The sequence below is a fragment of the Pangasianodon hypophthalmus genome, chromosome 1 (genome assembly GCF_027358585.1).
Source record: "Pangasianodon hypophthalmus isolate fPanHyp1 chromosome 1, fPanHyp1.pri, whole genome shotgun sequence".
Taxonomy (NCBI): Eukaryota; Metazoa; Chordata; class Actinopteri; order Siluriformes; family Pangasiidae; genus Pangasianodon; species Pangasianodon hypophthalmus.
Genome location: NC_069710.1, coordinates 34,509,576 through 34,535,874, shown reverse-complemented (window position 1 = coordinate 34,535,874; position 26,299 = coordinate 34,509,576). Strand labels below are relative to the sequence as shown.

Below are 26,299 nucleotides of genomic sequence, written 5' to 3'. Positions count from 1 at the left end.
TTATCTACTGAGTTAAATATAACAAAAAAGACACAAAAATTAATATCAGAGTGACTTAAAAAATAAAATAAAATAAGCTTGTAGATAAAACAAAATAAAAATCCATCAATAAAAATATTTATTTATTTATTGTAATTATTTCACAGAATTAATAAGCAGTCAGAAAAATAAAAAAAAAATTAACTGATTATTTTGTAACTGTTAACTTCTCACTTTGTCTGTTTTAGTCGACTCCAGCACTCATTTATTTATTCATTCATTTATTTATTTATTTTTATTTATTTCCTGTTTCCTTATTTAGGTGTTTGTCTGTTTTTTAAATCCCAATGGGGTGTGTAAACTTTTGCTCTTTGTGGCTAGCTTTAGTCTGTGATTTAGTACAAAAATAAGAAGAAGTGTTTATATTAAATCAGGAAAATCTCACTGAGTAAACCCCTCAGTTATAACACCAACAACAACAATAATAATAATAATAATAATAATAATAATAATAATAATAATAATAATAATAATAATAAAAATACTGTGTGACCCTGAACACGTCACACTGTAATAATAACTAATAAAAACTCAACACTGCTTTATAACAGCACTATAACTAACACAACATGTTTAAACACATCATTTATTGATATAAACTGCTTACTTAAAATAAATAAATAAATAAATAAACTAAACAGAAAGTACAGGAAACCGCAATCTAAGCTCTGTTTAACTTCTGCTTCCTGTTAGCACACACACACACACACACACACACATTAACTAACTTCACCACTCTTCCTCTCTCTAAACACCACTGTAAGAAGCCATAATACTCACTTTTTAGTGTTATTTATCTCCTAACAGTGACAGATTCAGACGCTCATCTCTGTGAAAGTGTCAAAACACACACACTGCTGTTTCACAACAGCTTTTAGCGACGCACCGCGCATGCGTCGTTCGCGAAGGAGTCGACTCTTCAAACTGACTCTTTTGGGAGTCGACTCGCATTTCTGAACAGCCATTGATTTTATTTATTTATGTTTTAATCCGAATTATAATGCTATTTTGATAACAGCAAAGAGATTTCATTGAACAGTGTAAACGATCTATGGACAAAGATAAGCAAAAAATAAAATAAAATAGCGAAGTGTCGGTTGGAAGTCGAAAGAATCAGCTCTTAATGTTCAACTAAACGGAGTGACTCACAGTGACACAGCGTACGGTGTCCCGAACAGGACAAATTGCACGCGTTTCGTATTTTCGCTCTGACACCACATATATGATTTTATATTTTATACTATTCTAAAGTGTTTTTTGCTTTATGTCTTATATATTTTTACATTCAGTGTTTTATAACTTAAATTATATTGTCTTATATTAAGTTATGTCGTCTTGTATAGTTATAACATATCGTTATATCGTCTTGTATAGTTATAACATATCGTTATATCGTCTTGTATTATAATGTATTGTTATACTGTCTTGTATAGTTATAACATATCGTTATATCGTCTTGTATTATAATGTATTGTTATACTGTCTTGTATAGTTATAACATATCGTTATATCGTCTTGTATTATAATGTATTGTTATATCGTTTTGTATAGTCAGAACATCGTTATATCGTCTTGTATAGTTATAACATTGTTATACTGTCTTGTATAGTTATAACATATCCTTATACTGTCTTGTATAGTTATAACATATCGTTATACTGTCTTGTATAGTTATAACATATCGTTATACTGTCTTGTATAGTTATAACATCGTTATATCGTGTTGTTGCTCTTTTTGTGCTGGAACCTGCTGCCAATTGAAATTTCGATTGAAAATATTAATGCAAATTCTGGAGACATAATGGTGGAGTTTTTTTATGCTAATATGTTTTTGTTCACCTTGTTAACCATGTACTGAACTGTATTTTTTATTTGTAGAGATCTGGAAGTGTTACATTTACAGTATAATCAGTAAAGGTGTGATTACGATCTCACACACACAAGTACACAAGTAATAGAGGAATAATGGAAAAGAAAGAGTCACAGGACAAAGCCCTTTGAAAAGCATAATAAGTCCCTGCGGTACTGCATCAGCCACAAACGCAGACTCTGTTGCAGGAGCAGGAATTCCATGTTTTAATAAAAATTCAGAATAATTACAAATTGATCTGTTTTGATTGAAAGGTTGAGCTATAAATAGAATATCATTTCTAAACCAACAGTCAAAGAAAAGAGGTTTGTTTTTATAGTAAAAAGTCCTTGTTACTCCAGATGGGATACGTGTGAGGGGTGAATAGCATCTGTTTATGCAAAAAGGGGTCATTGGACAGGGATTTTTCATCATCATGGTGTTGTAATTGCATATGAATTAAATCCTTCAGCCATCTAACTTTGGAAATTTCCGAGTTCTGAGAAACACCCCTGATCTTCTACATCAGTGGTCATTCGGGGGGGAAAGTAAATCTGTCACATGACTTTAATCACATGATCCTCAGTCAGGCCGGAGAGGAACAGCAGCTGGAACAATCTCTCAGCTTGCTGTTTATTTGAGTACTGTGAATAAATAGTGATGGCAGGCCAGGGGAAGCTGATCGCAGTGATGGGGGATGAGGACACCTGCACCAGGTTCCTGCTGGGAGGAGTCAGAGAACTGAACAAACACCTCAAACCCAATTTCCCGGTGGCGGAGAAGGACACCAGCGTTATGGAGATAGAGTAGATTTTTAAGAGTTTCCTGACTCGCAGTGATAACAGGATCATCCTCATCAACCAGTTCATTGCTGAGATGATCCGACACGTGATCGACGCTCATGTGCAGTCCATCCCCGCCGTGCTGGAGATCCCCTCTAAAGATCAGCCGTACGATGCCTCCAGAGACTCGGTCCTGCGCAGGGCTAAGGGCATGTTCTCCTCAGAGGACTTCAGATAAACAGCCATGATGGACTGGTCACGATTCACAGAGGTTATTTATCACACACACACACACACACACACACACACACTTATACAGGATACACCGTGTACTGAAGCCTGACTGTGCAAAAAATATATAAGAAATAAATGTAATAACTCGAATTACCAACAATGTGTTCAATAAGTATAAATACAAATATATAAATATAAATGTGGATTTTGTCTCTCTTTTCATTACATTAACTACAACAAAAAGATAAAAAAAGAAAGATGTGTTTATTGCATTAAAAATATTGTCTATCTTGTGTATGAGACTTCAATCAACTTTTATTTAATCGTCATTAAAATTATTAAAATTGGTGTAAAAAAAATCTCATTGAAATGAATTGTTTACTAAAAATACATAGAGTCACGTGACTCGCTTTCGGCGACCTGCGGCTTTAAGATGACGTAGCGCGTTCTCATTGGCCGTGCGGAGGAGTGACGTCACCCGTGCGCCCGCTAGAGGAAGAGACAGCGGTGGTGTCGAAGGGGCCATAATAATAATAATAATAATTATTATTATTATTAGTTTAAACCCTCCTCCTCCTCCTCTTTTAATAGCAGACCGTTGTTTAAATATAGGATTATTATTTTTTACAGTTTATATGCTTTATGTTATAAAGGAGAAAGTACCGCGCGTGGTAGTTTAATCGGCAGGAAGATGTCGGCTCAGGCTCAGATGAGAGCTCTGCTCGACCAGTTAATGGGAACAGCGAGGGACGGTGAGTAACCAGCTAGCATTAGCACTAGCATTAGCACTAGCACTCTGAGAGGCTGGAAAGAGGCGAAACCCGCTCATTATGGTTCCGTGTTTAATGTCTTTATATGCATTTCACGACTTTCCTCTCGAAATGCGGCCATTTAACGGTTACATCCCAAACACTGTATTCATCCGACCCACAAGCTGTTTATTTAGCATGCTAATGCTAAGCTAATCGCGTAGACTTGGGCCTACTTCACGGATAACTCAGCACAATTATACCAACTTTATAATGGTATCATATTAGCAATAACTATGTATACTCATATATATATCTGTCATATTTATAGACTTTATATATATATATATATATATATATATATATATATATATATGTTTAAAATGTATATTTTTTGATCAGTGAACTTGTATGTTTAGATATTAGCGTTTGTTAACATTACAGCTATATAGTTAGCGGTAATCTCGTTTCGCCCCCCTCCGCCCTCCCCGAATATAATGAAATCTCGCGATATTATATTACGCGGTTTTTTTTTATGAAACGCGAGATCACTTTTTCAACTTTTTCCACTAATAATTTCTGAGATATATTTCTATTTTTTTAAATAATAATGGTGTGAAATGCCACTATTTTGTCCATTTGAAGTACTAGAAGTGGTTTTGCTTCACAAGAATAAAATAAATTTGAAAAAAATAAGTAAAAATGCTGTCAGAAATCAACACTGAGTCGCGCCTATGCTAAGCTAACTGCGAACAATGGCCTTAGCAAAACTGCTAGCTGTTAGCTGATCATTTAACGGCCATAAAACAAATAAACAAAGTAACTCTTTACTGTATAGATTATTTTTTTTAAAAATTGACTGTTTACATGTTTTTTTTTTAACATGGGATTTCATGTCATATTAAAGAATGTGGAAAAAAAAAAATCAAAAGTTAATGGATTGTCCATGTTTAGTAATGATGCTATGAGTGGGGAAAAAAAAGATAAAATATACCTGAAAAAAATCTTTATAAAATTATTTAATATTCAGACAATTTAACCTTCAACAAAATATAGCCATATTCTTAATATGTACCAAATTTAAAAAACAAAATCTATCTTCAGTAAACTAGTAAGGAGTTCATTGAAGTATATTGTTTACTTTTTATTTAATTTTGTATCTTTTTGTTTAATTGTGTATATTTTTATTTAATTTGGCACTTTGTATGGAAAGTTTGTAACGATATATCGGAAACATTAAGTAAATAATCTGGAAGTGAACAGAAATCAGGATAATGATTAATATTAAATGACAGTAAAGATTTTGGAGGTGATTTAAATCTTATATTCTCTTAAAAACACTCGTTAATTAATAAGAGTTAAGCTATGTTCATATGTACAGCGAGTTTATCGCTGCAAGTCGCCAGTAGGCGTTCCTACTACTGGTTGCCATAGTAACATTTACCAGTGGGTGGAGCAGCTAGCGTTCCACTTTTGACAACCAATCAGTTTTCTTGCTGCTGAAATTAAACATTGCTGGGGGAGAACGAAAATGCAAACGCCAGTTAGCTAGCTGATGGCCTTAGCGTGTTAAAGCTACGCATCACGTGCGCTCTCTTATCGTCTTCACTCCCATTGGTAGTTGCTGCACCGAGTCGCTCCAAATTTGCATAAAGTTAAACTGCGTTCACGGAATTGCCGTAATTACTAGATCACAACCCAGACGTTTTACTCAGAATTGTTCACGTTCTCAGGTTCGGAATTATGGAATATTACGGAGTTATGCTTTGTTTATACACTAGAATGAATTCGTGTGAGATGATGTTAACAATTGCAAAATACTTGATTTAATTACAACATGAAATCAAGTGTTTATGCTATTGCTAAATATTGACGAACCCAAAGCGAATCGGGTAACAATAACGTTGTTTATTAATAATGCAGGTGTTAGTAACGTGTTGTTGCAAACCTAAACAAACAACAATAATAAAATAATAATAACAGTATTAGCTGTATGAAAAATTAAACATTACCACAATATAACAAGTAACCGTCTGTGCTAGCTACATTAAACTGTAACGTATATCTTGTATTATTAAGACACTAAAAATAGTCAATTATATGAATTATTACACAGAAATATTATGAGTAGCTACTTAGCTACGTTTTGCAGCTGAAGCCACCGCCATTTTGAGTGTTTCCGTACGACATTGCAGAAGAGTGAAGTTGGAGCTCTCAGAAAATTCCTGGTTTAGAAAAGTTACGAGTTCTACAAGGACGTGAACGCTTTTTACAAGTTGGAATCTCGCAATCACGGTAATTACGACATGGCATGAACGCAGCTTTTTCCCAACTTTGTCATGTCGCTGGACACGCCCTCCTAGAAATTGAAGTTGAACGTTCACTTTGTCGCTGTATGTGTGAACGTAGCTTTAGACGGTTAAAAACAGGAAGTGTGAGTAATATCTGAATCAGCCAAAGATGTCTTGATCTTCATCTGAAGCTAACGTAAGCCTTTAGCCTCCGGTTTAGCAATAATTCACTCGCTTCAGTTACGTCATTTGTCCTTACTAAAAAAAAACGCTAGTAATGAGTCTGATCAGAAAAAAAAAAAAATGAAAATCACTCCTCACATATAACTCCATCATCAGACTTTAGGCCACGCCCACTGTGCTGGTGCGACATGAGGTAGCTGCAACCTTTCTATGCACGATGTTTACAGGTAACAGCGTGTCGTACAAAGACGGGAAACACATCAGCGAGTCTGTGAGACTCCGATATGCGCTTCAGCTACTTGGTAGCTACACGATCCTGTAAAAAAACGACGTAATCCCATTTTAGGCGGTTGCGATTTCAGCGATGTTTTATGATTATTACTCGTCACGCTGTACGGGATCCCGGTGTAAGTGCTGTCCAGTGCGACGAAGATCCTCTAACGATGGACCTAAGATTAAAGAAAATGAATGATTACGTTCTGCTTACGTCATCAATCAGCGTGATCTGGATATTCAGCTCACGTAGAAAACAATCTCTCTCACACACACACTCTTCACAGTGAACTTGTAACGAAGAGTTTTTTCCTCTCCATTAGCACGTTTCGTTTTTACATTTCTCCATCGCCACTGCCGTGTCTTTAGCCGTCCCGCGAGTTTGCCGTCATCCTATTGGTGGATTTTAGGCGAGAGTCGTATCAGCGTGCGCACTTTTTTTTTTTTTTTTTTTTAACATATATATTAAAAGAGATTTTAATCACACTGTTTTTATAACCGTTAAATGGCATTTCAGAGGAAATCGTGCTTTAGGAAGTGATGATGATGATGATCATTGGCCAATGGGAGCGAGTTAAATTGTGAAGTGTGAGTCGAGCTAAGGGCCTCCACTGCCGCAAAGAGAGAGAGAGAGTGTGTGTGTGTGTGTGTGTGTGTGTGTGTGTGTGTGTGTGTGTGTGTGTGTGTGTGTGTGTGTGTGTATCTGTGTGTTTTGTGTGTGTGTGTGTGAGTGAGTGAGAATGCTGAGCTGAATTCATGTTTCCTGCAGACTGAACAATTGTGGCCCCTTTATTCTATTCATTAAGGTTCAGTGTATCTTTGCCAGCCTACATCAATCTGCACGGGAGTTGCAGAAAAGCCTCATGTTCATCGAGCCGTGAGTCACACATGATTTTTAACGCTGTTATGATCCAATTATAATCACACAGCAATGGTAGTCAATGATATTTGCTTTTCCACAACTTATTCTGTCAGCCACAGTAAAGAGAAATATATAAAAAAAATTTTTTAAAAAAGAGCAGGCGGGCTTTAACGTGCACCGCCGCCGTTTGCGCTGCCTAGTACGCTGACTGACAAGGACTAAATTTTTTTTTAAAAAAAGAAAGAAACAAGGCAATCCTGCGCCGACGCTCTGCACTTTGACTCTTGTGTATGATTCCCAACTTCCTCATTGCAGGTTTGGTCAAGAAAAGCTTTTTAATCTTTAATAAGGCCACCGAAGGGCTGGAGCTCCAGGCGGGTACAGTATGGGAGAGAGAGAGAAAGAGAGAGAAAGAGCGAGAGAGCGCTCGCAGTGTGTATAAAACTAACACTTTACTCTGAGTTCATGCTCTTATTTTCATGTTTGATTTGGTTTTGTGTATTTTCTTTTTTTTTTTTTTTCTTCCCTCACCATGTTGTTATTCACTGAAGGAGTGGAAGCTGATAATCATCTGTGCAATACGTTACGATGTTTAACACGCACAACAAGTTCATCACGAACATCTCCCTTGTGTGTGTGTGTGTGTGTGTGTGTGTGTGTGTGTGTGTGTGTGTGTGCACCTAAAAACGTAAATAACGACAACATAAAACATTAGGTTACTGTCTTTATTAAAAATATTAGCTAGTAATCACATTAAAAAAATTATTTAGCATACTCCGTTTACATCTTAATTTTCCAGATTATTTTATTTATTTTTTTTAGTAGTAATTATTTTTGAACGTCAGAGTTCATCTGTGTGTCTGGCATTAAATCATACAACGTTTTACTTGTTGCCGTGGTAACCTGTCGGCCAGCTCCAGCCTGCCCTCTAGTGGACGGAGCTTTAAAGTGTACTAAAGCTACGTAGGGGTGTGTGTGTGGAAAGCCAGTCCTAATACAGCTTTTTAAACAGGACAGGTTTTATTTCCACACGTTCTAGGAAGCTTGCGCAGATTCCTTTAGACATACTTAGTGTTTTAAAGCGTCCGTGGTAACGGTGTTGTGTGTGTTAAATATCACTGTTTGCCATTTTGAGCCCAGAGGGAATGTTATACATAAACAATACACATCCACTGCCCCAAGTTAAACACACCACTCTGCCTGTGTGTGTGTGTGTATGTGTGTGTGTGTAGCTCAGATCCATGATCAGGCTGTCCTCACTTCAGATAAATATATATATTTTCGAACCATATCTCATCGAGGGCTCTCTGTGAAGACGTTCATTTTGAAAATTATGCCCCGTTTACTCAACTGTAAATTCCCATCATCCCCTCTGCTGTGAGGCCCCGCCCCTTTCCCCAACCAGGTTTAGCAGTGTGTGATGGTGTGAGTGTGTGAGAGGCGTGTTCAGGTGTGCGTGTGTGTTTTCGCTCATTGCGTGTGCGTGTTGCTGTTGCAGGAGACGAGTCTCGGCAGCGGGTGAAGTTCACGGACGAGCGAGTGTGTAAGTCTCACCTGCTGAACTGCTGTCCACATGACATCCTGTCCGGCACGGTGAGCACACGCTACAAGTATTGGCACCCAAAGATCACGTAATATAATCTCCTCTGGAGAGAATAACACCCTAACACTGAGCTTCTTCCTGTCATCTCTCTCTCTCTCTCTCTTGTTCTCTTTCTCTCTCTCTTGTTCTGTCTCTGTCTTTCGTTCTGTCTCTCGTTCTCGCTCTCGTTCTCACTCTCTCTCATTCTCGCTCTGTCTCTCGTTCTCGCTCTCTTGTTCTTGCTCTTGCTCTCTTGTTCTCGCTCTCTTGCTCTCTCGTTCTCGCTCTCTTGTTCTTGCTCTTGCTCTCTTGTTCTCGCTCTCTTGCTCTCTCGTTCTCGCTCTCTCTTGCTCTCGTTCTCTCTTTCTCTCTTTCTCTCTCGTTTTTGCTCTCTCGCTCTCATTCTCACTCTCGTTCTCGCTCTCTCTCGTTCTCCCTCGCTCTCTCTCTCTCTTGCGCACTCTCTCTTGCGCTTGCTCTCGCTCTCTCTCTCTCTTGCACTCTTGCTCTCTCTCTCGTGCTCTCTCTCGCGCTCTGTAGCGTATGGACCTGGGCGAGTGCTCCAAGATCCATGACCTGGCTCTGAGGGCCGACTACGAGATTGCCTCTAAAGAGAGAGATCTGTTCTTCGAGCTGGACGTGAGTGTGCTGCACTGTGTTTGCTGTGTCGACTGTATGAATGAGATCAGCTGTGTAACGACTGTGTCGTGATGTGTACGTTCGCTCTGCGTTCAGGCCGTGGATCATCTGGAGTCGTTCATCGCCGACTGCGATCGCAGAACCGAGCTGGCGAAGAAACGCCTCGCCGAAACGCAGGAGGAGATCAGCGCTGAGGTCGCTGCCAAGGTTAGACCTGTTGTTGTTGTTGTTGTTGTTATTATTATTGTTATTTTTATTATTATTATTATAAAATTACTGTATATTCACCTGTCTTACTCGTTCCCTTCTTTACACGTTAATGTAATCATTGTTTTGAATTTGTTAATTGCAGTAATGTGTAAGACGTGTGTGTGTGTGTGTGTGTGTGTCCGCACGTCAGGCGGAGAAGGTGCACGAGCTGAATGAGGAGATCGGGAAGCTGTTGGCGAAGGCAGAGCAGCTCGGTGCTGAGGGAAATGTGGATGAAGCTCAGAAGGTTCTACAGGAAGTGGAGAAAGTGCGCACTAAGAAGAAGGAAGCTGAGGTCAGCACATCATATAACACACACACACACACACACACACACACACACACAGTGTCGCAGTGAATTCATAGATCGGGATGTACTGTGTGTGTGCAGGAAGAATACAGGAACTCGATGCCTGCCTCCAGTTTCCAGCAGCAGAAGCTCCGTGTGTGTGAGGTGTGCTCCGCCTATCTGGGTCTCCATGACAACGACCGTCGCCTCGCCGACCATTTCGGTGGAAAACTGCACCTGGGGTTCATCCAGATCAGAGAAAAGCTGGAGCAGCTGAAGGTGTGTGGTGTGAAGTGATCTGTACACAACCTGGGAGACATTACAGAGCTCTGTGTGACGTGTGTGTGTGTGTGTGTGTGTGTGTGTGTGTGTGTGTGTGTGTGTGTAGAAAACGGTCCTGGATAAGCAGGAGCGGCGAAACCAGGAGAGACTGAAGCGGAGAGAGGAGAGAGAGCGTGAAGAGAGGATGAGGAGGAGGTGAGGAACACCACCACCATGAGTGTGTGTGTGTGTGTGTGTGTGTGTGTGTGTGTGTGTGTGTGTGTGTGTAAAATTGCCACAAGGGCAATAAGTACTCTTACTAAGTGTAACAGATTTTTTTTTTTTTTTTTTTCGCTTTGTATATTTGCAGGACCAGATCACGCAGCCGGGAGCGCAGGAGGTGAGAAACACACACACACACACACACACACACACACACACACACACACACACACACTTTTGATTTTAATTTTTGTGCTATTTACACATCTGTAAAGAGAATCTGAGTTCTGTTTATCTTGAGAAGAGAAAACTTCTTAAAGGCTCATTGTTTAGTGTTTTGTATGTTGTGTGTGTGTGTGTGTGTGTGTGTGTGTGTGTGTAGGTCTCGTTCTCGTGATCGCGAGCGTGAGCGAGAGAGGAGACGGCGGAGATCTCGCTCGTCCTCCAGGGAGAGACGCAGGTCAAGATCTCGATCCAGAGACAGAGAGAGACGCCGGAGACACCGATCACGCTCCAGATCTCACTCGCACACTCGCAGAGAACCCTCGCACAGGTACACACACTCGCGCAGAGAACCCTCGCACAGGTACACACACGCACTCGCACAGGTACACACACTCGCACAGAGAACACTCGCACAGGTACACACTCGCAGAGAACCCTCGCACAGGTACACACACTCGCGCAGAGAACCCTCGCACAGGTACACACACGCACTCGCACAGGTACACACACTCGCACAGAGAACACTCGCACAGGTACACACTCGCAGAGAACCCTCGCACAGGTACACACACGCACTCGCACAGGTACACACACTCGCACAGAGAACACTCGCACAGGTACACACACTCGCACAGAGAACACTCGCACAGGTACACACACTCGCACAGAGAACACTCGCACAGGTACACACACTCGCACAGAGAACACTCGCACAGGTACACACACACTCGCACAGAGAACACTCGCACAGGTACACACACACTCGCAGAGAACACTCGCACAGGTACACACACACTCGCAGAGAACACTCGCACAGGTACACACACACTCGCAGAGAACACTCGCACAGGTACACACACACTCGCAGAGAACACACGCACAGGTACACACACACTCGCAGAGAACACTCGCACAGGTACACACACTCACAGAGAGCACTAGCACAGGCACACACACACTCGCACATGCACACAAACGGGGGGACACACTGCACTATAGAGACAACTTGGACACAGCAATAATATTGTGTGTGTGTGTGTGTGTTTCAGGTCATCACGGGACCGTCTTAACGGGAGGGCGGAGTCTCGTCGCTCCGGAGACAGAGAGTCCGGAGAGCTCTGAGGGCCGTCACCCACCACCCCCTCTGGCACAGTTACCATGGGAACTACTGTGTGTCACTCGGCTATGCGTACATCCTCTACCCTCTAACCCTCCCTCCCCGACCCCTGACCCCTCCTTCGGCTTTTACGTTTCGTTTTTATTTACAGATACACAGATACACAGACGAGTGCAGTGTCGCGTCGCGTCACTGCTCTTTATTCCCGCAGCCCTGTCAGTGGGAGCGAGCAGCACTGCCTTACGCCATGTTCCCTGTGCCCCAGTGCATTATGGTCTTTGTAGTGTTTACACTCTGTTTGGGGGAGAAAAATGGACTGAATTCGACCTGTTAGGCGAGGTGTAGTGTCCACTTGTACTGCTAGACTGTGTGTGTGTGTGTGTGTGTGTGTGTGTGTGTGTTAGCATGATTTTCCCCAGACAGACGATGGAGATGAACTCCCCCACACTCCTGCAGGAGCAGAAGGTTAGAGATCAGTGTCATGACCTGAATAATATAGGACTCAATATAACCATGTATAATTCTTCTCCTTATTCCGCTTCCTGTTCTTTTATAAACCCTCTCTGATCCGTCTCATCCCTCTCTAATGCATTATTAAATGGATTTTATTGGATCAACACCAGCTTGTTGTGTGTGTCTGTGGTTTTGTTTCTGAGTGTTTCTGAGAAAAGCATCTTGTCCCTAAAATCCTGCTCTGTAGTTATTGACACCAGGGACGTCGTTCTTCTGCACACCGGCTATTTAAACGTGGAAAAAGTACTAAAATGGTTTCTTATTAATCCCGTAGCCATTTATTGTATTACATTAAAAAATATATATAATTAATCCTTAGCTGATCACCTTTAGTTCAGAATGATTTTTTTTTTTTTTTTTTTTTTTGAGGAAACATTGCAACATTTTTTTTTTTCTGCATTGCAAATAAAATAATGTGCTTTGGAACATATTTAACACATATTTCTTTATTTGTTATTCCTCTGCATGTTTAGATATTAGAGATGTTCAGTACTGAGGTGATTGAAATAATTTGATTTTTTAGGGAAAATACTACTGATTCATTATAATTAAATGTTAATCAGTAACAATTAAAGTATCAGAGATGGAATATTTTGATAATAGTGTTATGACAAAATGAAACAAAAATATTCTTTTTAAATGTTTGATAGAAGTTTAGACATAAAGTATGACATAAACCTTTTTTTTTAAACCTTTATTTGATTGATCTCGTTTTTATAGCTGACGCTTGAGCGTCATGCGCGAGACGACGTCTGGTCGTGCGTGATGACGCATTTACGTCCGTTCTAGGCGACGTAACGTTACGTAACCCCGAGGTTTCTGTTATGGCCGCCGGACGTCATGTAACCAAAACAAGCTGCAAGATGATACTGTGTTATTTTTTTACGGTGATGTCTGAATTTCTGTAGTTTTGGATGAACATGGCAACATTTTTGAATATTTTTCTTCCATAATGGGTTTAGTAATTATATAACCGAAGGCAGAGAAAAGAGAGAGCGAGAGAGATAAGAGTAATTTACCTCGGCAGGAACAGAGCTAGTTAGCATTAGCGTTAGCATTAGCGGCTGTGGCTCGGCGGTGTAACCGGGGCAGGAGGTGCTGCAGTCGGGGAGAGAGCTGTGTTTACAACCGGTACGTCTCAGGCTACAGAAAGAGTGCGTTTAATAGTTTTATATAAACTGTGATTAGTTTATTCAGCTGTAAAGGAGCTGTATAACCTAATGAGTAATTATTCTACATCTAATCATGTAGCTTATTATTTAATATACTCCTTATCCAAACTGTTTTTTTGCTTTAAGTTACTTAGTTTATCTTGTTCTATTTGAAATATAATGTAATGATTAATAACTGTTTTAGGAATTTGTGAAGATGATGAACGCTGTTTATCTTTTTCCAACCATTCCAGAGTCTAGCTAGCTAGCTACTTAGCTAATCTAGCATCATGTTAGCAACCAGCTTTAAAGCATTATAGACATAAACAGATAAAAATACAGATGCACCATTATCATAGACACTATGCTAAAATGTTGATACATTATTGTGTCTTTACAAATTCATTCCAAAGTGTGTGTAAATGGTCAGAATGTGTGTGTGTGTGTGTCTGTGTGTTTTATCTGAAGAGATGTTTGAAGAATATCTGAAGAACATGCTTGTTATACACACATGTATGTTGTGTGTTGTTTGTGTGGCGTTGTGTATATGTTAGCTGAAGAGACGGGGAACAGGATTGGGAAGCAGCAGGGGGAAGCGGCGGCCGGTGCCGAGCCCGTGGAGAAGATGGCAGGCAGCCCGGAGAAGAGCTGCTCCTCAGCTCAGGAGCTCAAAGAGCATGGCAACCGCCTGTTCCTCTGCAGGAAGTACCAGGAGGCCGTCACCTGCTACAGCAAAGCTATTGTGAGTGTGTGTGTGTGGTGTTTGTGTGGTTTGGTAGGAGGAGTGCAGTCAGACATTAGAACAGATGAATCGGTGTTGGACATAATGTGTTGTTTCTGATCAGGGATGGTAGTTATCTCTGTGATTGGTCAGGTTCTGTAGTTACCTTTCTGATTGGCCAGGTACGATAGTCATCAATCTAATCGGGCAGGTACCGTAGTTACATCTCTGATCGTGCAGGTACCGTAGTTACGTCTCTGATCGTGCAGGTACCGTAGTTACGTCTCTGATCGTGCAGGTACTGTAGTTACGTCTCTGATTGGTCAGGTACCGCAGTTACCTCTCTGATTGGGCAGGTACTGTAGTTACCTCTCTGATTGGGCAGGTATAGTAGTTACCTCTTGAATCGGTCAGGTAAATTATTTCTGTGATAAGTCAGGTAATGACCTCTCTGGTTGGTCAGTTAAATTACCTCTGTGATTGGTCAGGTACTGTAGTTACCTCTGTGATGGGTCAGCTAAATTAGCTACTTCTATGATAGGTCAGTTACTTCTGTGATTGGTCTCTTGTCAGCCAGGTTCAGTAGTTACCTCTTTGATCGATCAGGTACGGTAGTTACCTCTGTGATTCGTCAGGGACTGTAATTGCCTCTGTGATTGGTCAGATACTGTAGTTGCCTCTGTGATTGGTCAGATACTGTAGTTGCCTCTGTGATTGGTCAGGGACTGTAGTTGCCTCTGTGATTGGTCAGGTACTGTAATTGCCTCTGTGATTGGTCAGGGACTGTAGTTGCCTCTGTGATTGGTCAGGTACTGTAATTGCCTCTGTGATTGGTCAGGGACTGTAGTTGCCTCTGTGATTGGTCAGGTACTGTAATTGCCTCTGTGATTGGTCAGGGACTGTAGTTGCCTCTGTGATTGGTCAGGTACTGTAATTGCCTCTGTGATTGGTCAGGGACTGTAATTGCCTCTGTGATTGGTCAGATACTGTAGTTGCCTCTGTGATTGGTCAGGTACGATAATTGCCTCTGTGATTGGTCAGATGCAGTAGTTGCCTCTGTGATTGGTCAGGGACTGTAATTGCTTCTGTGATTGGTCAGGGACTGTAGTTGCCTCTGTGATTGGTCAGGTACTGTAATTGCTTCTGTGATTGGTCAGGGACTGTAGTTGCCTCTGTGATTGGTCAGGGACTGTAATTGCCTCTGTGATTGGTCAGATATAGTAGTTGCCTCTGTGATTGATCAGATACGGTAGTTGCCTCTGTGATTGGTCAGATACAGTAGTTGCCTTTGTGATCGGTCAGGTACGGTAGTTGCCTCTGTGATCGGTCAGATACTGTAGTTGCCTCTGTGATTGGTCAGGTACTGTAGTTGCCTCTGATTGGTCAGATACGGTAATTGCCTCTGTGATTGATCAGGTACGGTAGTTGCCTCTGTGATTGATCAGGTACTGTAGTTGCCTCTGTGATTGGTCAGGGACTGTAATTGCCTCTGTGATTGGTCAGGGACTGTAATTGCCTTTGTGATTGGTCAGGTACCGTAGTTGCCTCTGTGATTGGTCAGATACTGTAGTTGCCTCTGTGATTGGTCAGGTACTGTAGTTGCCTCTGTGATTCGTCAGGGACTGTAATTGCCTCTGTGATTCGTCAGGGACTATAATTGCCTCTGTGATTGGTCAGGTACTGTAGTTGCCTCTGTGATTGGTCAGGGACTCTAGTTGCCTCTGTGATTGGTCAGGGACTGTAATTGCCTCTGTGATTGGTCAGGTACTGTAGTTGCCTCTGTGATTGGTCAGGGACTGTAGTTGCCTCTGTGATTGGTCAGGTACTGTAGTTGCCTCTGTGATTGGTCAGGTACTGTAGTTGCCTCTGTGATTGGTCAGGGACTGTAATTGCCTCTGTGATTGGTCAGGTACTGTAGTTGCCTCTGTGATTGGTCAGGTACTGTAGTTGCCTCTGTGATTGGTCAGGTACTGTAGTTGCCTCTGTGATTGGTCAGGTACTGTAGTTGCCTCTGTGATTGGTCAGATACAGTAGTTGCCTCTGATTGGTCAGATACAGTAGTTGCCTCTGTGATTGATCAGATACAGTAGTTGCCTCTGTGATTGGTCAGATACAGTAGTTGCCTCTGTGATTGATCAGATACAGTAGTTGCCTCTGTGATTGGTCAGGTACGGTAATTGCCTCTGTGATTGGTCAGATACTGTAGTTGCCTCTGTGATTGGTCAGGTACAGTAGTTGCCTCTGTGATTGGTCAGGTACTGTAGTTGCCTCTGTGATTGGTCAGGTACTGTAGTTGCCTCTGTGATTGATCAGATACAGTAGTTGCCTCTGTGATTGGTCAGGTACAGTAGTTGCCTCTGTGATTGGTCAGGTACGGTAATTGCCTCTGTGATTGATCAGGTACGGTAGTTGCCTCTGTGATTGGTCAGATACTGTAGTTGCCTCTGTGATTGATCAGGTACTGTAGTTGCCTCTGTGATTGGTCAGATACGGTAGTTGCCTCTCATTGGTCAGGTACTGTAGTTGCCTCTCCAGTTGCCCGCTAGATGGCACTGTAGGTCTGGAGTTTCCTGCAGAAACTTGCCCTGTTCTGTAAGAAGATAGAAATCTAATACTTAATCAGCATGTAAACCTGACAGATGTTGTGTGCTTGTTCTTGTGCAGAACCGGAACCCATCAGTAGCGGTGTACTATACTAATAGAGCGCTGTGCTACGTGAAGCTGCAGCAGTATGATAAGGCATTGGCTGACTGTAAACACGCGCTGGAGCTCGACAGCCAGTCAGTGAAAGCACATTTCTTCCTGGGTCAGTGTCATCTGGAGCTGGAGAACTATGAAGAGGCTATCGGAAATCTACAAAGAGGTACACACACATGTATAACGAGTTTAATATAGATATAATATATGCTGTACATATAATATTGTTTTATTTTCCTCACAGCAGTGATGTAGTAGTGTGTGTGTGTGTGTTTTTGTAGGTATACCATATATTCCTAGCTAACTAGGTTTTAAGTGGGAAGTTGATATATCTATTTTCTAGCCATCTCCTCATAAAAATTACTGCCGCTGTTTACCCCGCAGCGTATAACCTGGCTAAAGAGCAGCGTCTGAACTTTGGCGATGACATTCCCAGCGCCCTGCGTTACGCCAAGAAGAAGCGCTGGAACAGCATGGAGGAGAAGCGCATCAGCCAGGAGAACGAGCTGCACGCCTATCTCACCAAACTCATCCTGGCTGAGAGGGAGCGGTAAATCCACGCTCCGTTACTAACGCCTGGTCTAATGCTGAGTGATGTAAGACCACCGGCAACACTCGGCTTAATGTGTGTGTGTGTGTGTGTGTGTGTGTGTGTGTGTGTGTGCGTGTGCATGTGTCCAGGGAACTCGAAGATTACAGAGAGAAGCAGGGTGACGACAATCTGAGCGACAGTGACATCAGCAAAATCAAAACCAAACATGTGAGAAGCACAGTTCCAGATTCTGTGATTAATAAAGGAGAAAACACAGTGCTGTGTTTCTAATGTGTGTGTGTGTTTGTGTGTGTGTGTGTGTGTGTAAGGATAAATATCTGATGGACATGGATGAGCTCTTTTCCCAAGTGGATGAGAAGAGGAAGGTGAGTGAGTTGGGTAAATGTGTGTGTGTGTGTTAGTGATGATGATGATGGTGAATATGTTATTTTTGAGCTGCTGCATCACTCTGACTCTGAATCACATGCTGAGTGTTAGACTGCTGTAGGGTTTTTTTGCAAGCTGCTGATTATACAGTACTGTGCAAAAGTCTTAGACATCCTATTTTTTTTAGTACAAACTTTGTTATAGATGTTTATCTTCTGACTTCTACATTATTGATTCAGTACAAAAACGTTTTAGGTCCGAAACATTAGTTTTCCAGCACAAAATGAAATGTTACAGAAAAATGTTTGTATGTCAGTAAAGAAAGCAGCAGATTCCATAAGAGACACTTTTCAGATAAAAACAGAATGAAGGCTGCTGGGTTTCGCTGCAGAAATAAGAAGCGAGTCGACAGTCAAAGTCTCCAGAAGAACTGTGGCTGCTTCTGCAAGATGCTCAGTAACACTTCCAGCTCATTTCCTTATAAAACTGCACACACTGCACCTCAGATACTGCTTTATTTATTTAAAGTGAAGGATCGTCACATTAAATACTGACTTTGTTTCATTTGTTACTGTTTACTGCTCTTTATAGGAGTTTTTTTAATGTAGAAACATTTAATTTCATTATTTTTGAAGGCATCTTTGCTCTACAGCATTTCTTTGCATGCGCCTGAGACTTTTACACAGAACTGTATTTCTGAGCTTATTGATTTCCACCACTCCCAGAGATCTCTTAGATCTAACAACCAGCTGCTTCTTGTTATTCCTCATTCGCGCTTAAAGGGTAAAGGACATCGCGCATTCTCTGTCGCTGCCCCAAAGTTGTGGAATGGAGTACCAGTGTTTATCAGATCCTCGACCCCTGTGAACATGTTTAAAACCCGTATTAAGACATATCTTTTAAGATGTGGAACAGATGTAGACTATTTGTGGTGTTTTATATATTTAAAATTTTTCTTTTATTTCTTTCTTTATATGATATTATATTTTTTGTAATTGTACAGTACACTCTGTGGTTTCTAAAGTGCTTTATAAATAAATAAATTTGAATTGAATTGCTAAACTGAGCTGCTAGCACGCGCTCGGCTTCGCACTAGCTTCGTTGTCAGATTAGATTAGCAAAGCAAGATAACGATCTCTGCTACTTCCCCCAAAGCTTTATTTTTCTCTTTAATGTCTCTATACACATTTAACAAGAGGTCGTATATGACAGGATAAGATGAAACCGTGGTTACGGGAACTAATTGCAGTAAAGTTATGAGTGGGGAACTGAAGAAAAGTCGGATCAAGTGCTCCACAGGATCGTTCAATACGATCATTCAAGACGATCGTTTGGATTTGTGTCATTTGTAATTTGCATAAAATAAGAAAATCTCAATTCAGTTGTCACTTCGCTCACGTACGTAGAAAATGAATGATCATCTGTCGCTTTTGTCAGTTGCTAGTGTAAATAAATTGTTGTATCATTTGTATTTCTTGTTAAATAGTTTATATTTGCAGACATTAAAATACAGTTTAAACTAAATATTGTCGCGTATCTTAGTTTATACTGTGAAAATGTTTTAAAGTGGAGGCATATTTTAGCAAACTTTTGGCTGTATTTTCTTTTTTTTTAATCGGTTCATGATTTATCTCATAACTGCCAAGTTCAAGTTGACGCTTTAAACTCTTTGTTATAATTTTCTGAAATGTCTATTGAAGTGATAAGGGATATATCTTAGGGAGCTAACAGACTCCTGCCTGTAATTTTGCTGGCTGTGAGGCTAATGGTTTAGCCAGCTAGCATGTTGCGGTTCTTGTATACTGACAGTGATGGTAGAAATGAGACAGAGATGTTGGGAACATCATTGTTTTCCTCACGTGTTGCCGAACGGCAAAAAGATTGCGTTAAAATTGTGGTGTTGATAAATGTGTGTCTGTGTGTGTGTGTGTGTAGAAGCGAGAGATCCCTGACTATTTGTGTGGAAAGATCAGCTTTGAGCTAATGAGGGAACCGTGCATCACACCGAGTGGCATCACATACGACCGCAAAGACATTGAGGAGCACTTACAGGTGCGCGCACACACACACACACACACACACACACACACACACACACATATATATATATATATATACACACAAAATGGCCAACTGTCTCCTTTCAGAATTGCATTAAATTGTGGATTCTTTGCCTTTGAATATGTTACAGCAGCTATAAACTGTCGTTCCCTCAACAGCCTCTCTTTTTTCTCTCTTGATGTTAATAAAACAAAACAAAAAAAAGGCAGCTTGTCATGTTACAGAGAAACCTCAAAGAAACGTAAACTCCTCTGTCCGAATCCGTTTATTATTAATGGAGTGTTCGCTGTACACGTCCCTGTGAATGAGCTGTTACTATAGAAACGATAACGTATTAGAATGAGCGCATTACTTATAAATAAACCTGTGATTTGCAGCTGCACTGCTGTCAGAGCTGCTGTTATAGAGAATTAATCAACACCTCCTGACCAATCAGAACTCAAAGGCACTGTGGAGTGTGTGTGCGTGAAAGTCCATGAAAGTCCATCACAGTCCATAACCTCTCTCTCTCTCTGTGTGTTTGTGCACAGCGTGTCGGCCATTTTGACCCTGTGACCCGAAGTCCCCTGACCCAGGATCAGCTGATCCCTAACCTGGCCATGAAGGAGGTGATCGATGCCTTTATCCAGGAGAATGGCTGGGTGGAGGACTACTGAAAAAACACACACACACACACACACACACACACACACACATACACACACACACAGAGAGATGGGGTGTGAGGGTGGGTCAGAGCTGCTTCTGGATGTACGTGTGCACTTTAAACAGGGGAACTTCGCTCTGACACGCCCCCTAATGCTGGACTCTCTCAGGTCTCCCTCTATCTATATATCTGTGTCTTATTCTGTCTGTTTTATCTCCATCTGTGTATCCTATCTCTCTCTCTCTCTCTCTCTCTCTCTCTCTCTCTCTCTCCATCTGTCTCTGTCTCTCTCTCTCTCTCTCTCTCTCCATCTGTCTCTGTCTCTCTCTCTCTCTCTCTCTCTCTCACTGTCACTTTAAACTCATACTTGTGCCACAGACCTGTTGTAGGTTTTTCTCACTCACTCTCTGTCTCTGTTCTGATGTGATGTTGTATCAGTGTGAACTGGATAAAGGTGAAGAGTGCGTAGTTTATTTTCCTGCCAGATATCTCTCTCTCTCTCTCTCTCTCTCTCTCTCTCTCTCTCTCTCTCACACACACACAGACACACACACACACACACACAGACGTTGCACACTTTAACTGTGCCTCCTGTTGCTCCCTTCAAGTGAGCATGCTCAATGCTGGACTATGAGAAGACCAGTTACTCATCACGTGTAATAATGAGATAAAACACACTATAATATATAGTTGGGGGAGATGTGTGTGTGTGTGTGTGTGTGTGTGTGTGTGTGTGTGTGTGTGTGTGTGTGTGTGTGTGTGTGTGTGTGTGTGTGTGTGTGTATATATACACATGTCCATGTTCAGCAGTCTGGGGGAATTAAGGAGCTTCACAATGCTTAATAAGCGCATATTAAACAAGTAGGATGTTATTACGAATTAATTAATATGTTATAGATTGTAGTTAGCTGCAGTTGGATCTGTGTGCGTCTCCTAATGTATGTTTTTACACAATGCACACACACAGACACAAGTGTTTCTATCCATCAAAGTTCAGTACGTTCTAAGATCGCTGATTAAATCACAGCTAACCAATCAGAGAAAATGGGGCGGAGCTTCGGAATCACAACTGGGCTAACGGCAAACGGGATCTCGATCTTGGTGTGTGTGTATGAAACAATATGAGAGATGAACATAGTGTATTGGATGCTTTGTTTTCTCCCAGACACACACACACACTTTTGTGCCGTTAACTTTAAGTACACAAGATGGTAAGGTTCAATGTTACGGTTCACTGCAAGTATTCAAACAGGAAGAGGAATGCTCGGGCGCATGTTAAATAAATCTTATTTTTTCTAAAAACCCACATGTATACTTGTTTTCTCTGTTTGTGTTTTTGTTTGTTTTATGTGTTCCTATTATGTCATGTGCTGAATGCAGATTATTGAAAGACGAGTCGTAATCTCATGGTAGAGGCCTTGAATCTCTGAAAACAATGCAAGCCTCGATACAGTGGTTCAGTGGGATTTCATCTACGTCCTCCAAAACATTTTTCGGAGCTTTGGTATCAATTGTAACATCACTTCCCAGTTGTTGAAGGTTTATAGGATTTATATGAAATTATCATTGTAACCAGGAGATGTACTATTTAGATTTTAGAATTGAGCCAAACAGGGTCAAAAGTCATAGCAAGGTCAAATATTTGAACTAGTTTTTCTTCAATAGCTTCTTTCCTGTTTGAACTACAGACAGGTCCATAAATGTTAGGACAAGATTTTTGTAATTTTGCTTCTGTACACTACCACAATGGATTTGAACTGAAGCAAGATTCAAGCAGCTTTAATTCAATGGGTTTATCAAAAAAAATATTGCATTAACCGTTTAGGAATTAAAGCCATCTTTTTAGAGAGTCCCTCCATTTGTACAGGCTCAAAAGTAATTGGACAAACTAACAATCATAAATATCAGTAGTATTGTCATTTATAAATCATAAATAAATGCAAATCCTTTGCAGTCAGTGACTGCCTGACGTCTGGAACCCATGGACATCACCAAATGCTGAGTTTCCTCCCTTGAGATGCTTTGCCAAGCCTTTACTGCAGCTGCCTTTAGTTGCTACTTGTTTGTGGGTCTTTCTGCCTTCAGTTTTATCTTCAGTAAGTGAAAAGCTCAGTTGGATTGAGGTCATCGGACATTTAAGAACATTTAATTGCTTTGCCTTAAGAAGCTCTTGAGTTGCTTTCGTGGTATGTTTTAGACTAGAAAATGTTTGTTAAGGGAAAGGCACTCTCCTGGCTCAGGTCTTAATTGACTGATCGTTATCAGTTTGTAGATGTAAATGGTGACTTCTCTACACATACTAAGGTAAAGTTTGGTGTTCCACAAAGTTCTGTTTTAGGCCCATTGTTCTTCTTTATATATGCTACCTCTGGGTAAAATGATTCATAAACATGGTATTAGCTTCCACTGTTACACTGATGACACACAGTTGTATGTTTCAGCAAAGCCAGATGACAGACACCAGCTTAATAAAGTTGAGGAATGTGTAAAAGACATTAGACACTGGATGCTTATTAACTTCTGACAAGACAGATGTACTTGTACTGGGACCACCATGCAGTTAGAAGTAAGCTTTCTGATTACATAATAACTCTGGATGGCCTTTCTGTTTCATCATCTGCAGCAGTAAAAGACCTTGGTGTGATTATTGACTCTAGTCTTTCATTTGAAACACATGTAGATATTATTACTAGGATAGCCTTCTTTCATCTCAGAAATATTGCTAAAATAAGAAATATATTGTCACTACACGATGCAGAAAAATTAGTCCATGCTTTTGTTACCTCTAGGTTGGATTACTGTAATGCCTTACTGTCTGGATGTTCCAGTAGGAGCATAAACAAGCTCAAGTTTGTCCAGAATGCAACAGCTAGATTCCTTACTAGAACCAGAAGATATGACCACATCACCCCTATCTTATACAGACTTATGGTTCCCAATCAAATTTCACATTGATTATAAAATACTGCTATTGACCTATAAAGCACTGTATGGCCTCGCGCCACAGTACCTGAGCGAACTTTTGGTCTTTTGTGATCTGTCACGCCTACTTCGATCAAAAGTGCCTTTGTTGGTACCTCGAACAGTGAAGGCTACAGCAGGGGGCAGAGCTTTCTCTTACAAAGCCCCACAGTTATAGACAACCCCCCCCAAAAGTATAAAATAATATTATACAAAGCATTAAAAAAACGTGCGTAATTGATATGGTGTTATTTTTAATGTAAGGAGATGTTTGTTTAACATTTATGAAGGAGTCTCTGGTGTCAGTGCTTTGTATCTGTCAGAGGTAAAGCTGTGAGTTTCAGTTTATAAACCATCTTCAGGACAGAGGAGTTTATGCTTCTTCGTGGTTTATCAGTAACATGACAAGCTGCATTTTTTGTCTTATTCACTTCCAGAGACAGAAAAAAGAGAGGCTGGTGAGGGATCAACTGTTTATAGCTGCTCTAAAGTAAGTGAGAACAGGAACTAACTGGTCTTGCCAACGTTCCACAACATTTAGTGTAACTATACATGGATTAAAAAGTATGACGTTCTTTAATAAATTAAAAACTAGTAATTGTTGGTAAATTGCTGTGGTGTAAGAGGAATAAAACACTTGGGGTTATGCTGTTATAGGAAAGTAATCAACTTCAGGGTGGTAACAGTAACTTTGCTTCATCACACCACTATGTTACTCAGTATTTTACTATAACAGAATTACACACTGTGATTACTACTTATTTTTGAGATGTCAGTAATTTTATTAGATTTATGAAAGTATGTTCTTATAAGGCATTTTATTAGAGGAGTATTTTCTTCTGTTTAAGGGAAAAATATGAATTTTTTTTACCTATAGTCTCATGTTTCTGTATTTCTTCTCATTCTGTTCATCTTGTGAAGGAAGTCAGTACCAGTGGTATGATCATGAGGTGTGAATAAAAACACCTCGCTGTTCATCTGTTCATTTATAGATGTAGAATTACACATGAAAAGTTGAATATTAATCTGTATAAACACTGCTTTGTTTGTAGTGAGTCATGTGACCTGTTAACTGCAGCCTCTGTTCCTTGGAATTAATTTTAGTTAATGTTTCCCCATAGTCTGGTAACCTTGTTTCTAATTTCTCTGATTTATTCTTTGAATCATGTGTTTTTTGATGTGCAGTGGATTAGGAAAGTATTCAGCCCCTTCACTGTTTGCACACTTTATTGTATTATAGATTTTTGTTAAATCTAATTTAAATCTAATTTAAAATGGATTAAATGTTTTTTTGGCCATTAATCTACACACAATCACCCATAATGATAAAGTGAAATTTTAACATTTTAACACTATCTATAATTGACAGCAGACCCCGTAACATATTCTGTACGCAGCACTGTACAGTGCACAGACTCACATCTCACAGTGCTGAGATGCTGTTTAAAATCAACACCTGTTTGCAGAATGTGGTGCAAGTCAGACCTGCGTCTTAAACAGTTCAGAAATGCTAAGGTGTTTGGCCTTTAGTGTGATTCATTCATTGACTCCAGAAACTGAAATGTGCTACCCGAAAAAAGAAATGTTGTTGGAGTGACATGACAAGACACAAGTCTTGAATCTCTTTAGTACCGTTATATATTTTCAATATTTAAAAAATGGATATAGGCCAGTGTGGCACAGTATGTAGCATTGTTGTCTCATAATTTCAGGGTCCTGGATTTGAACCTGTGCTCAGGTTGTGGAGTTTTGCATGTTCAGACTGTGCACAGGTTGGTTTTCTTTGGATTCTCTTCTTCCAACTATCTACAAATATGCTTGTAGACAGATTGGCAATGCAAGAATTGCTCCTTAGTGTGAATGAGTGTGTAGATGTGTGTGTGTGTGTTTGTGTGTGTGTGTGTGTGTGTGTGTGTGCACGCATTGGTGCCCTGAGATGGCTTGGTGTCCCATCTGGGATAAATTCTCCTGCCTTGACACCAAGTGTTACCAGGGAAGACTGTATTCACCGCCACCCTGACCAGGATAAAGTGCTTACTGAATGTTAGTGAGTGAGTAAGATATCGCCCATACTGTATAAAGGACTGCATGATTATTAATTTACACTATTGTACATGAAAATGGCGGAAAAGGCCAGGCTGTTTTCCCAGTAAGAGTCTGCTTTTGGGGTGATACATTGACCTCGTGACAGGTAACACGGTTCTGAATAAATGTTTGTGCTTGTACCCTACACTTAGGATTCCACCACGAGTTTGAAAACTGATTGACCATTTTGTCCTCTTCTCTCTGACCTAGAGTGTGAATTTGAGTGGTCAGGTAAAGAAGTAGGGATTCAGATGATATCAATTTTTCCTCTTTGTTCCAGACACCATTTGAATCAACCTTTGCAGCTGAGTCTAGCCATGCTCATGTTTCCCAGCATGGAATACTGGACTGTAGCTCAGAAATGGATGAAACTGCAGTTTTATTTCACTCTGTGTTAGTAAGAGATGCAAGTATGAATCTAAGAGAGGAAAGCTTAAGTAACAAGTTCTTTTGTTGTTTAAGTGAAAAATAAGAATTATATTTTAAGGGTACCCATACATCTGGTTGTATACGTATAGGAAGTCAATGACAGTGGTGTAGCTATTAGAGCTTTGTGAATAAGTGCAGCCCGCTGTTCATCTGTTCATTTAGTTCGTTCATGATTAATCTCTGTATAAACACTGCTTTATTTGCAGTGAGACACACAACCTTGTTCCTTGAAGTTCATTGTAGATCCTTGTTCCTTGGAATTCATTTGTT

General features: G+C 40.5%; 3 protein-coding genes and 1 pseudogene across 6 annotated transcripts in view; 3 read left to right on the top strand and 1 right to left on the bottom strand.

The window, feature by feature from the left end:
• Window positions 1-974, bottom strand: part of fam234a (family with sequence similarity 234 member A) — a 12,570-nt gene extending 11,596 nt beyond the window's left edge. Inside the window, exon 1 of the mRNA XM_034304830.2 lies at window positions 820-974. The gene's annotated coding sequence lies outside the window, so the exon portion shown is untranslated. The remainder of the gene's footprint in view (window positions 1-819) is intronic.
• Window positions 975-2,525: 1,551 nt separating this feature from the next.
• Window positions 2,526-2,915, top strand: LOC113523753 (V-type proton ATPase subunit F-like; annotated as a pseudogene).
• A 438-nt stretch (window positions 2,916-3,353) lies between these two features.
• On the top strand, window positions 3,354-12,468 carry luc7l (LUC7-like (S. cerevisiae)). Of its 4 annotated transcripts, none has more exons than XM_053235521.1 (12): window positions 3,354-3,656; window positions 7,207-7,277; window positions 8,761-8,855; window positions 9,385-9,483; window positions 9,580-9,690; window positions 9,884-10,027; window positions 10,124-10,300; window positions 10,410-10,498; window positions 10,653-10,682; window positions 10,887-11,090; window positions 11,175-11,291; window positions 11,779-12,468. In XM_053235521.1, exons 4-12 carry the CDS (start codon window positions 9,388-9,390, stop codon window positions 11,849-11,851), a joined length of 1,041 nt encoding a protein of 346 aa, XP_053091496.1. In that variant the 5' UTR covers window positions 3,354-3,656; window positions 7,207-7,277; window positions 8,761-8,855; window positions 9,385-9,387; the 3' UTR covers window positions 11,852-12,468. The 4 variants fall into 4 exon arrangements, with proteins under 4 accessions (XP_053091496.1, XP_053091493.1, XP_053091492.1 ...); XM_053235518.1 differs by having other exon boundaries at window positions 7,578-8,855; XM_053235517.1 differs by lacking the exon at window positions 7,207-7,277.
• A 690-nt stretch (window positions 12,469-13,158) lies between these two features.
• Window positions 13,159-21,856, top strand: stub1 (STIP1 homology and U-Box containing protein 1). Its single transcript, XM_026909778.3, has 8 exons — window positions 13,159-13,490; window positions 14,065-14,252; window positions 16,896-17,094; window positions 17,313-17,478; window positions 17,610-17,688; window positions 17,790-17,846; window positions 19,783-19,899; window positions 20,439-21,856. The coding sequence occupies exons 2-8, from the start codon at window positions 14,136-14,138 to the stop codon at window positions 20,562-20,564; spliced, it is 861 nt and encodes a 286-aa protein (XP_026765579.1). The 5' UTR covers window positions 13,159-13,490; window positions 14,065-14,135; the 3' UTR covers window positions 20,565-21,856.
• Window positions 21,857-26,299: the final 4,443 nt, after the last annotated feature.